Source organism: Brienomyrus brachyistius, chromosome 1 (assembly GCF_023856365.1).
Source record: "Brienomyrus brachyistius isolate T26 chromosome 1, BBRACH_0.4, whole genome shotgun sequence".
In the NCBI taxonomy this organism is placed as follows: domain Eukaryota; kingdom Metazoa; phylum Chordata; class Actinopteri; order Osteoglossiformes; family Mormyridae; genus Brienomyrus; species Brienomyrus brachyistius.
In genome coordinates, this window is record NC_064533.1 from 53,048,815 (window position 1) to 53,061,337 (window position 12,523).

Consider the following 12,523-nt stretch of genomic DNA (forward strand, 5'->3'; position numbering starts at 1 on the left):
ATGGAGTCATCCTTGGTTGGCCTTGCTGATGGCTGATTTTTATTTTTTTTCTTCTTGCTTTTAGCAAAATTAGGTTCCTAAAATAGAATGAGGTTTCTTTTTGGGGGGAGGGGTGGTGCTTTGAAAACATTTAAGAAGTGTAATTTCTTGGGCTTATCAGTGTCAGACGCGCTCTAGATGTGTATGGCGTGGACCTCAGAGACTTTCACGTTTGTGTAGGAGAAACACAAGCTTTATCTGCATTAGCAGGAATTGTCAGATTGTTTTCAGTGCCACCAAAGTTCAAAACATGCAGCAAACCTGATGATGGCGCCGTTCTCCTACCAGGCCAGCCTTTCCTCCACCCGGATGGCAGCACTGTTGTGTACAGTTCCAGCATGGCACCCCAACCAAGCAGGACCCAGCAACCCCTCTCCTTGCCTCCACCGCCGCCTCCACCCGTACAACACCCGCCTCAGCCGGCTAATCACGTGCTCCCTCAGGTCAGTCCACTGCTGCTGCTCCAATCATGCCTGGTGGGGTGGGGTGGGGCAGTGCAATGGATCCCTTTAATCTTCCACTGGGGGGGGGGGGGTTAGGTCCTTGATTAGATTGCGCCGCATCCCTGAGACCTCGTTTGGTTTGTGCAGCCAAATGTCCTCATGTCGTTTTCTATCCCTCCATCTTCTCTATTTCATTCGACCTAAATATGGAAGTTAATGCTGTCAGTTTTGGTGTATTAATCAATGGTTAGCTCTACATGATTGCGGGCTCCTTCATAGACTAATACTCTAAGGGCTTTTGAGCCTGAACCTCTGTCTCTCTCATGACTAAACGCACGGTGACCCCGCCTCTGACCCCCACCCCAAACCCCTTGCCTCCTCAGCCGAATCGGTCCCTGCCGCCTCCGGCGCCGCCGCTCCAGTTCTCCGTGGTGTCTTACGCATCTCCGCTCCTGCCTGTCTCCTCTAACCAACAGTACACTGTGGTACCGCTCCTCCTCCTCTTTCTCCTTCTTCCACTCTGCCTGTCTGTGTTTTTCTCACTGACTGAGCCTCTGCATCCCCATCGTCGTGTGCTAATAACTGTCCATTTTGCTTTTATTTTTTTCTTAGTAGCGATTAAAGGATTATTATGTGAATCACCAGTTTGTGTGTGTGTGTGTGTGTATACCCACAACTTGTATAAGAATAGTTTTCTAAATAATTCACTTAATTTTAACTTTTTTTTTTTTTTTTTTACACTAAAAAGATAGTTCTTATCAATGAATAAAAAAAAAAAGCAGAATGGGCAGTTGGTCTCTGATTGGATATTGTGATTATCCATTATATCCAGTTTGTTTTGGATTCTTATGTTAAATTTGCATGTTGACAGTTGTTAGACTAGAAATGAGCCGTTTAAGATTTTATTATGTGGATTAGGAGCTGGGGGGGGGGGGTCCCTTTATATGCTCTGCTGTGCTGTCATTCCTGCTTGGTGACATAAATCCCCTTCCTGCAACGTCTTTTTTGACCACCTCCTACTGACGAACATCCTTTAACGACTAATTAAATAATTAAAAGTGTGCTTTAAATAATAAATTTTTGCAGCAGATATGAAGTTTAGTATCTCGTGATTGAAACTGTTATCGTCTCTCCCTCAGTTAACATCAGGGTGTGGCGAATAGCCCACACCGGCTCAGAAAATATGACGATGCCTTTTTTGTTTCTCATGGGTTATGGGTCTTATTCCCCTACTCCGGTTCCACCCACAGCAAGACAACCTGGGGGCCCAGTTCAGCCACATGAGCCTGGCCCGGCAGCCCTCCGCCGAAGCCCCTGAAGGCCACACTGCTGTGTATCCCTCCTCTATGGTGCTGCAGCCCGGGCAGCAGGGTGGCTACATTGTGCCCCCCCCAGGGCAGCCCGTGCCCCCCGCCTCTGCTTTCCCTGGCTCAGCGCCCTCCACGGGCCAGCCTGTTGTGCAGCAGACCTACGTGCAGCAGGTATCTTCCCTCCCCCCCAATTGAAACTTTCTGCTGTATTGTGTCCTGATCTGGCTACTGTACCACGCACAGCTATTGCCAAGCTCACTGTGAGTAATCCCTGCTCTGCCCTCCAGATGCCTGCATGTTACTGTGCGCCAGGTCAGTACCCGCACTCCAGCCAGGCATACCGGGCCGCCGCTCCTGTGCACTACGGCAACCCGCCAAGCCAGCCGATGCCACAGCCGGTCCAGCCTGCAGGTAACCGGCACGCTTGCCCAAAGGCATGCTGGGAATCCGCTGCACTCTGCTCTCATCATACTGCTTCTGTCTCAAGGCAGCATCCCTTGCCGTTCTTGGGGGTGCTGTGATTTGGTGTGGGTATGGGGAGCCTCACTGTAACATTGTGGTTAAGAGCTATGAGTTTGGGAATATTCTAGAAGAGGATGTAGGTGCCCTTTGGACCAAGACCCGGAGTGGCCGGATGCGGGACCGGGGCGCTGTCTGAGAGGACTACGATTCTCACAGTGAACCGGTCTCTTTTTCAGCCCCTCGCTCCACTTCACAGCCTGACGCCCACAGCTAATCATTGCTCATGGCCGAGGCAAACAAGACTGAAGGGCCAATCACAGGCCCTAGTTGGGCTCGACTCTGGCCCCTTTCATTGGTCTTGTATTGCAAATACAATGTGGATGGGAACCATTAGAGTGATTTACAGGAAGCTGGACTATTTGCCTCTTTAATCAGTATCAGTGTGTAAATTCCTGAAGTGCATATAAACCACGACAGAAGTTGTGATGCCTAAATGCAGTGCTGGCAGGCATGTTTAACAAACCGCTTAGCCAGAAACTACAAGCCGATGTCACATTAACATTAAATGTGACCCTGCATGTTCTGCTCCGTTTATTTTTGTATAGCACCCTGCCCAACAACACTGCCCCGAAGTGTTAACGTGATTAAAGTTTAATAATTTAAAATATCTATTCTGAGGGCATACGTAGCAGCCATTAGCGTCATACATTTTTAAAGTCCGTAGGGTTGGGGGTGGGCGCAGAACAGGAAGACAGGAAGAGAAGATTAATTACTTTCTGTGAAGTTGTGTTCGTCTGTGCTGGTTGGTATTCAGTGCCGAGCCCCTAGACGGCTGCTGTTTGTTCATGTTTAGTTTGGGGAAATATTTATGAGGCGTGTCCCCCGTGCATCTCCCCCGTGTGCTGCCTTAATGCAGGCAGCGGCAGCCAGCGGCGCCCGGGCTTCTTGCTTAATATTTTTATCATCATCATGGACTGGTGACACTGAGTGTGGAGAATAAGGTCATGTGACGTGATACGTGCAGCATCTTTTCTCCTTAGCTCCTGCTGTCTGTTAAAAAAATAAAACGCAAATGCGGCTTGTGCCAGCATTGTCTCTGCCCCAGACCCCTTCTCCCATCCCCATGCTTGCTGCTGCCCATTTAACAATACGAACCCCCCCCCCCCCCTCCCCCGAGAGCATGTCATCAGAAATAACCAAGCAGGGGCCTTCTGGGGACCATCCGTTTCCTTTGTCCCACTTCTTTCATGGCTGCTGTCTGCTGGGAAAATGTCCCCAAGGCAGCACAGCCTTTTCCCTCTTTACCCAGAAACCCTTGCTGTTGGCTTAATTCTTTTGCCCTCTCTGTTAGGTTTCGTCATCAGTACTGTTTATTATCGTTTATTTGGTTATCTTTGCATGTTTGCATTGCCCTTGTCATGATCTCCTCCATATATACACTTATGTCCACTTTTTGCACTGTAAAATAATGCTGCCTGTGCTTTTAGCTTACTGATAAATCTGTCTGATCTAGGCTTGCATTTAGTACATGTCAGGTTTGGGTGTGTTCATTTGTGGGGCGATCTTTTTTCTATTCTTCCTGCAATACCCTGGTCAGCCTCACAGGGAGCTCTACCATCTGACACGACTCTGCCCTGTTCCTGCAGCCTATCAGGCCATGCTGCAGAATCCGACGCAGGGATACCAGGGTGTGGTAGGGGTCCAGCAGCCTCAGAATCAGAACCTCGTCAGTAGCCAGCACAGCAATATGGGGTCTCAGATGCACGGCGTGATGGTGCCGTATCCCTCCCTGCCGCCTTACCAGGTCAGCATGACGTGGTGATGTCTCCGTCTGAGGGGGTGGCAGTAGGGGGGGCTGCAGATTTTAACTTCTTTAGTTTTTATTACTCGGGGCAGTTTTATTATTTTTCCTTTCCTTGGGGAATGCACAGATATGAGCGGTGCAGATAATTAACTACTAATTGAATCGCTAAAGCCGGCTCAGAGTGTAATGGCTGGAATGTGGGAATTGGAAATCACATTGAGAGTCGCTGTTGTCTCTCTCTCCTTTAAAGCGACAGTACAGTCGCATTTGTTCTCCTCTGTGCTGTCTGGTTCAGCCAGGGCTAATGTGTGTGTGCTTCCCCCCCCCCCCATCACCCAGGTGTCCATGCCCCAGGGCTCCCAGGGTGTGACCCAGCAGACCTATCCGCAGCCAATCATCGTGCCTGGCCAGTCAGTGCAGGGCCCACTGCCAGCACCCGGCGTGCAGGTGTACTACAGCGCCGTCCCAGCTGGCCAGCAGAGCGCCCTCAGGTGCATGTCCCTGTCACCCCCACCCCCCCACCGCATGGTGATTTACACAGCATGGCTGGAGCATGGGCCCAGAAGGGGGTGGGTGCAGATGCTCTCCATTATTCTTCCTGCCGTCATTGGGGGGGGGGGGGGGGGGGGGGGCTCGTTTACTGGGTCGCCATCACTGTGATTTATGGGCCCCGGTGCCCGTCCAGGCTTAATATAACGGCGCCAGTCCCATGCCATCAGTCATGTGATAACAGTACACCATCGCTGCCATCCTGTCATGTGACCCACAGTGTACTCCCATCGCTGTCTGTCCGGCCATGTCATCCACAGCGTCTGCATCGCTACCTGTTCCATATGCTCATCATGGCTGTTTAGCTGTCTGGAAAATTTACCCCATTGTTCTTTGTGGGTGCTTGTTTTCGTCTCCTCAGCTCCTCCGTGAGTTTCCTGCCCCCCCCAGGCTCGGAGCAGATGCAGTTTCCTCGGACCTCTTCCCCCTGCAGCTCTCAGCAGCTGCCTGGCCAGCAGTGTCCAGGTACCGAGGGCTGGCCCTCACCACCTGCACATGTGCATGTACCCCTGGCCACCACACGCCCTTCCTGTGTTTGGTTTGGGCTCACAGGCTCCGTCCATTTCTATATACGTGAGATTAGAGACCATGTCAGAGAGAAGGGAGTGTGTGTGTGCATCTGTGTGCGCATGTGGGTCTTTTGGGGTTTATCAGTTTCCTTGTAATCTCCTCAGCATTATTCTCCTTTAAATACCACGGTGCAAAGGTTTTAACCTGGAGGTAGTAGATGCCCAATAGAGAGATTGATTTTGCTGAGGTGTGTTTATACATCATGCTGGCTTGAACTAGCTGCACTTTCGGCGTTAACATAAAGGCCCATTTTGTGGTTGCGGAGCGGTTGTGAATCTCTGAGCCATTATGTTTAAAGAGCTAATTCGAAGTACTTTCCCATCTTTACAGGCTAATTAATGAACAGATACGGACTTGTAATTAAAATAATTCCTCTGTTGCTTCTTTCCTCATTATAGCCATCTTTAAAAAAAAAAAAACCCTTACGGGCTCCGTAAATGTAATTTGCCATTTTATGCTTCCTCAATTAATGATAATTCCTCTAATGATGAGTGCCTCTGATGACTTTTTTGGCCACCCCCCCCCAACATGGCAAATTCTAACTCTAAAATAAAAAAAAAGAAAAAATGAAACGTCCCTTTCTGATCATCAGATGAGGTTTCTGCCTGCAAGTCTGCTGCTGCCGCATGGAATTTAATAATGGGATTTGGAGAGTGGGGAGATGTTGGGGCCTTTTAATGATCCCGCTGCCTGCATGTTGACTTAACATCCCAATATTCCTCTTTAATATTAAAGCAGGAAGGAAGAATGACACGCCACCCCCCCTCCCCCCACACCAGTGGTTATTGTGTCGACTCTGCCCTTGGGGAAGAGTGTGGGTGAAGGGCGAGGGGGGGGATGGGTGGAGGGGAGTAATATCGCAGAATTGTGCCAGTTTGGGGGGGAGGCAAGAACCAGATCCTGGGGGACTATAGTCAGGTTTCTCTCTTGTGAGGGGGGTCACAAACTGGGAATTTCACCGCAGGTTTGCATGCGAGTGTCCTTGTAGCTATGCCCCCCCCCCCCCCCACCGATTGTGCCTGACTGGAGTTTCACATCACTACAAACATATGCTCTCAGCTAGTTACGGTGTACTTACACCAATCGGGGGTTTATTGTTTTATTAAGCTCTCTCTGCTGTCCAGTCCCCCCACCCTGTCACATTTCCCTCCCGTACCTGAAGGGTCCTCCAGCAACATTCACTCTAGGCCTCGCTGCTGCCGTGTTGCTCTCTTTATTGTCCATTATCACTGCACTATATGCCAGAGTAATCATTAGCATAATGCAATTACCAGTGGCACGCTAATCAAACTGGCTGCTGTGTTTTCTGTGATCGCCATCGGCAGGCATGCCCCCACCCCATGGCAGTGGGATGCTCATGATGCAGCTCGCCTTGCCCCCCAGCCACCAGCCACGGCCCCACTCGCCCCCCCAGTGGAAACACAACAAGCACCACAGCCTAGACCACCAGAGAGGCTCCAAGCCGGCCGAGATTACCACTCTTGACTCCTCTCAGGTAACTGCCCCATCTCCCCCCCCCCCGGTCTCACAGTTCATGCTAAGTGGCTCATTCACGGCAGGAACCTGGAAACTGGCTCAGTTTGCATTTAACTCCTTCATGGCTGCTGTAGAGCCACAAGCAGAGGATAAACAAGACCGGGTGGAGTTGGAATCACTTTTAAACTGCAGTGACATCTGGTCACTGTACTGTAGCACTCTGTGGTTTGTCCCTAACCGGCTGTATCCTTTAATTCCAGAGCAGCCCCCAGCTGGGCAGCCCCTCCCCCTCTCCTGCCCAGTCTCCTGGCCCCGCCCATCTGACCAACATGAAGAACATACGTCCCGGTCTCGCCCCCGTCACCATCATGCCTCAGTTCAGCCGGCCCTTCGGCCCAGGTCAAGGTGAGCGGCCCTGCACCGTATTTCCCCTCATCGGATGCTTGGTCTGCATTTGTGGGCAGCTCATTACACAGCTGGGGCTGATGCTCTCGATCCCGCAGGTGATACAAGGTATCCCCTGCTCGGCCAGCCCCTTCAGTACAACCCCCCCATCCGGCCCCCACTGCTTCACGGCCCCCACGTGGTCCCCAATCACCAGGTGAGTCTCCTGAAACTTCCACTGCCCAGCCTTTGAGGTTTTGTGCTGAATGGGCACCAGAGAAATAATGCCAAAGAATGCCAACTAAATCGACTAAATATGTGGGCGTTGCCCAGGAAGGCGATGTTTTCAAAGCTGGCACACCCACATGTCGCCATCTCTCCAGGGACACGCAGCGATCCGGCACAGTGGCAGGGCGAGGAAGTCAACACGGAAGGCACTGTCTTCAGATCTCAGTGTAGGTGACCCAGGTAATGGGTGGGGCCTGATGTTGCTTTATATATATAAAAAAATATGCCTGTGTCTGACCATAAACAGAGTTGGGGAACCATAGTGACTTGCCAGCCAGTGGTGGGGAAAAACAGCATCAGGATGAAATGTGAAATGACAGTATTTGCATGAATGGCCGCATGTGAGAGGGATCCTGTCTGTGGTGTCAGAGAGCAGAGTTACCGCTGGAGACGGAACATGTCACGGCTGCCCTGAGGCACTAGTAACATTATTATGGTTTACTGATACTTCACACTGACCCATGGGCAGGAGGACTGACTTTATAATGCAAGTCAGAGGGTGTGATTCTTTCTTTCCATGTCTCCCCCTCCCTATCTGTACCCCCCCCCCCCCCCCCGCACAGTAATGGGAAGGGTCCTGGAGGTGACCAGCCTGCCAGAGGGGCTGAGCCGTGCCGAGGCGGACGCCCTGCTCGCCGACCTCTGCAGAGTAGGGGCCACCATCCGGTGGCTCCCGGAACACCCCCAGCCTCACATGCACTGCGGCCCCAGGGATGCCAGCGGCTCCCCCGACCGCCCAAAGCCCCCCCACACCTTGGCGTCCGCCTACACCATCCTGGCCCTGTTCCCCTCCAGACACGCAGCGCAGAGTGCCCTGGCCAAGCACGGAGGCGCCGGCCACGCTGCCTTCAGGCTCAGAACTAGCAGAAGACACTTAGAGCTTCCCAACCTGGAGAGGGCCAGCTCCCAGTGAGGGTTGGGCCGTCCTCTCGTCCCCCGGCATCCGTCACTTCCCCTTTCAGTCACTCCCCACTTCCCGTTACCCACCGAGTTGGTTTGATGATATGGGTTTTCACTTGAGTTATGAGAGACTTTGGGACTTTTGTCTTTGTGTTGTTCTAGCGATTTGAAAACGAGTTTATTCTGTTGGAATATTCAAAACCAAGAATGCAGTTCCAAATATTAACCCATTTTTTTCAGAATTGACTGGAACATATCAAATGGCAGCGGGTACTTTTTTTTTTTTTTTTTAATTTGTTTTATATTTGAAATTCTGTTAGGCCCGGGCGGGCAGTACAGCTGCACCCTTTCCCCAATTCCACCGTTACTTGCTTAGTTTAGTTTTTAGTCCGTCAAAAGCCAAAAATCTACCTGAAGATATTCTGTGCTGGGTCTGGACCCCAGGGACTAGTCTCCCACGAGCCGGTTATTGTTCACTGTGGTCAGTTTACATGAATCATTACCGAACTGCCAAACATTTTTCTTTTGGTGCCTTCTACCATGAGTCCAGAGAAATCAGTCTTTTAAAATGCAGAACCCCCTACACTGTACATAATTTATATAATCTAAATACTTAAGTCCTCGTGGCGAAAGTTATGATGGTAACAGGCACAAATGAAAGAAAATATCAAGTATTCCTGGTTTTAATCTAATTTATGACTCTGAATCTTCCTGACGGCGTGTTTTAGCAATCCGATCGGGATATCGTCCTCTGCCCTACCGTGTCATCGCCGCCATCTTCTCGCAACGAGGCCAACAGATCCGGTTTCTTAGTTTACCTTTTTAAATTATGTCCTCCTTGAAGGACTACTGGAAAATCAAAAGTTTGCACATTTATACTGCAGATTTCTTTTATTCCAATTCAAAATGGCTGTACAATTTTTGCTGGTGCAAATCATTTTTATTTGAAACCAATAAATGTTTACACCAAACGATGTCCCTTGTCCCAGTCCGAGTGTTTTTTTACCACTGCTCTGACATTCATTCTGGTGTTTTCTGGGTGGCAAATAAATACGTAGTCAAATGTCTCCACTTAAGATTTGGAATAATCCCCTCCTAGCTGAATATTTGGTGGGGAGAAGAAAAACATCTTTTATAGTCATTTGACTAAGATTGTCTTTGTTGTGTCCTAGTACTTGCATTGAACCAATTACTGATCAATTACCTGCGATCCGCTAAAATCCGAGGTATTTAGTTTCGTGTCCAGTAAAGTTGCCCTTTACATTCCTGGACGAACGCGTTTGTGGAATCCAAGTATTGGGCACATCTTGCCATCCCCTTGACACTACGGTGCAACGTGGAAAGCCGAGTAATTCATCGTTCCATTTGTGTTTCAAGTGTTTCTTGACTTAAAAAAAAAAAAAGCGTGTGTAAACATTTTGCTTCTATCGGATGCTGTCTTGCATGCAAGCTATAACAAAAAACTGATTTGGGAGATCTGGGTAAATAGTTTTATATGAGAAAATATCTTTATATGATTTTCAATTCGAGTCGCGTCGGCACACACAGGCCCACGCATTTATATGTACGTCAGAGTTTACCTTGTAAATAGTTTGGATGGTTTGCGAACTACCCCACCGCTTTCCATGTAACTAATTTCAGGCTTCTAATGGAATAATATAGATTTGCCGTAAGATTTCTCGTGTCGTGAGATTCTGAAAGCGCGAGTGTCACGCCAGATGCGTGAGAGTTGCCAACCCTGTATTTACTGCAGTCCGCTGCCCACTAAAGTCTTAATGTTTGCACACAAAAAAATGCAATGGAGCAATACATTTACAATGACCGTTAGCAGTATAAATAGATAAATATGAAATACAACCCATTTGTAAATAATGCTTTATGTACAAGGTAAGTAATTTAACCATGGGTTAATTTTCAGGAAAACATGCAGAAATGAAGAATCGAATTACCGTATCACTGCATCTCCTAAGTGGTCATATCAAGGGTATTGAAGTTGGCTTGCATTATGTTGACATAGTTGCATAGTTTTACTCTACGATTAATTCTCCTGTAGGTTCTGGATTAGGGCTGTCAGTGATATTTTATCAAGCGCAATACAAGGCACAGATAATCCTATCCCTGTCCCGGACAGCAGTAGTGTACGCGATTTCCATTGAGGCTTATTAACTTGAAAATAATGTGCGTCAGGTCTAAGATAGCAGGTTTAGTTGTGGAAGTAAAGCTGCGGTCATTCTGTTGAAGCCCTGGCGACCCGAACCCTACTTGGCCGATGGGGCTAAGATCGGAATGATTCTCAATGACATTCCGCTGTACATCTATTCGGGGGTCGCAGGGAGTGGGCGTATTATGACGTTTTAAATGGCCAAAGACCAACATTATGGCAGTTTTTGGGTCACTGGAATCATTTTTCCTTGCCAGTAGAAATCTTAGTGAGAGTGTAAATCTGTAGCCCAAATGAGCCCATTCTGTAGGTAATGCTGGCTGTGCTTTGCAATAGAGTTTTACTCGAAAATCTGTACGTGATTGTCTTCAGTTTCGATGCATCCTTTTTGTAAGAGGATGAAGCACGAAAAAATGCAATTATACGTATATATGGACTCCATAAAGCCCTGCCTGTGCGACTGCTTCCTTTTTGCTTTGCGGCCTGTAATTGGGTTATTTTTTTTCAGTTGTTCCGACTTGACTTTTTTATTCTTTGTGTGGCACTTTATGTGCTGATGCAAAGACAATTTTTTTTATCCCACTAAAAATAATTATATAAACGTGCCATCGGCTTCATTTTATGATTTATTGATGTTCCTCGCACCTTAAACAATTAACCGAACAAACTGTTTAATAAACTATATTATAAATGAACTGCATACTAATTTGTGTTGCTTTGCTTGTGGAGCATGAGTAAACTAAGAGGACATGATTAACTGCTTATTATTTATAGAAAAGCGCATAATCCTTAACGGGTTATGTTTTTCTTATAATGGACCAGACCCATCAGCCAGGTTAATTTGGAATCTGGTCACAATGAAACCAGCAAGCAATGTGGGTTTGCCATATGTCAGGATAAATGCGTGGTGATGGCGCCACCTTGTGGTAATGTATGTTACTTTTTTTTTTTTTTCGAAACGGGCACTATTCTGTGAGGTGAAAGGTTTCAAAAACATCTAAATGGGAAGTGTTTGGATTTTAGTCTTTGAAACTGTGCGTCAGTGTCTGTTCAGGTCTATTTTATACGGGAAGATAAAGAATGACCTTAGTTCAGGGTTCCGGACTACCCTTTTCCACTAATAAAACTTTATTTTTTGTTTTATTTTATGTTTACTTTAGTAATAAACCTTACTAAAATTTTAGGGGCACCCAGAACACCATTTAAATGCATCATTTAAATCGACATACAAAGCAACGTATACACATTCTTAACCGTATTACTGATAACTGCTTTGACAATAAACATATAATTTGCAGAAATATCAGTATGGTGTTTTATTGTAGAGGACAAAGTCACATAGCTAAATACTGCATTAAGAGAAAAGGCATAGAGTACTTGAGGTATATGACGTTCTGCGCAGAATTGTCTTCCCCCGTTATGATGATGGTAGCCTCTCGTTAGATTTCTACTATAATCACTCTCTATCTCGCACACAAACACACACCAGTAATTAAGGTTGGGTATCGTTCACATTTTATCAATTGCAAATCTGATTTGGAATCTGTCATTTCCATTTTTTAAGGGATGTTCTAAGAGAAAATACATAAAGTGAATCTCGGATGTCAGTTTGCCATTGATGTCAGTAGTACTTTACATATCTTTGTAACCCTTACATAGTTGATTAAATATGCAGGGGTGGGAATCGGTAAGTGGAACCGTAATTCAAATATCTCTTCAAACTCCCTCGTTCTTTATAAGTTAGAATCGGTTCTCAATCCCTCCCAGTGTTTCATGTGATATATAATGACAGTTAAAAAAAGGCAAGTCGCACTGGTACGTCTACTTATAATATTTAGTAGCACCCTCTCCAAAATGGTTGTATTCTGGAGCACTGCATTAGTGACCATCTCCCAGACCAAAAACCTTATGAAGTAAAATACTAAAGTCAAGCAGGTTCACTGGAAACCTTAGTTCTCTCATTTAACTTAAAATGGCATTATAATAGTGGTGTGGTGTGACGCACGGCAGCCCTGTCCATCCTCCCAGGCTTGAGTACAGGCTGTCATCAAATTGCGAGATGGTTTCTTCTTTATAGACTACTACCCTGTGGTTTCCCTCTCCCTTTGGCTCCTGTTGCCTCCTGCTTCCAAGGGCA

The 12,523-nt window shown here is 47.4% G+C and overlaps 1 protein-coding gene across 11 annotated transcripts in view; it reads left to right on the plus strand.

Annotated features, from left to right (window-relative positions):
• The window catches only part of LOC125742604 (R3H domain-containing protein 1-like), a 29,431-nt gene extending 20,231 nt beyond the window's left edge, over nt 1-9,200 (plus strand). For 6 of the 11 annotated variants that reach the window (XM_049014768.1, XM_049014832.1, XM_049014814.1 and 3 more), the window contains 12 exons: nt 328-482; nt 866-967; nt 1,733-1,963; nt 2,080-2,203; nt 3,901-4,058; nt 4,398-4,549; nt 4,969-5,072; nt 6,503-6,672; nt 6,914-7,058; nt 7,157-7,254; nt 7,421-7,505; nt 7,889-9,200. In XM_049014768.1, coding sequence (XP_048870725.1) covers nt 328-482; nt 866-967; nt 1,733-1,963; nt 2,080-2,203; nt 3,901-4,058; nt 4,398-4,549; nt 4,969-5,072; nt 6,503-6,672; nt 6,914-7,058; nt 7,157-7,254; nt 7,421-7,505; nt 7,889-8,238 — 1,874 coding nt within the window. In that variant the 3' untranslated portion in view covers nt 8,239-9,200. Of the gene's footprint in view, nt 1-327; nt 483-865; nt 968-1,732; nt 1,964-2,079; nt 2,204-3,900; nt 4,059-4,397; nt 4,550-4,968; nt 5,073-6,502; nt 6,673-6,913; nt 7,059-7,156; nt 7,255-7,370; nt 7,506-7,888 lie in introns of all 11 variants that reach the window. The other 5 variants (XM_049014804.1, XM_049014858.1, XM_049014795.1 and 2 more) reach the window with 4 other exon arrangements.
• Nucleotides 9,201-12,523: the final 3,323 nt, after the last annotated feature.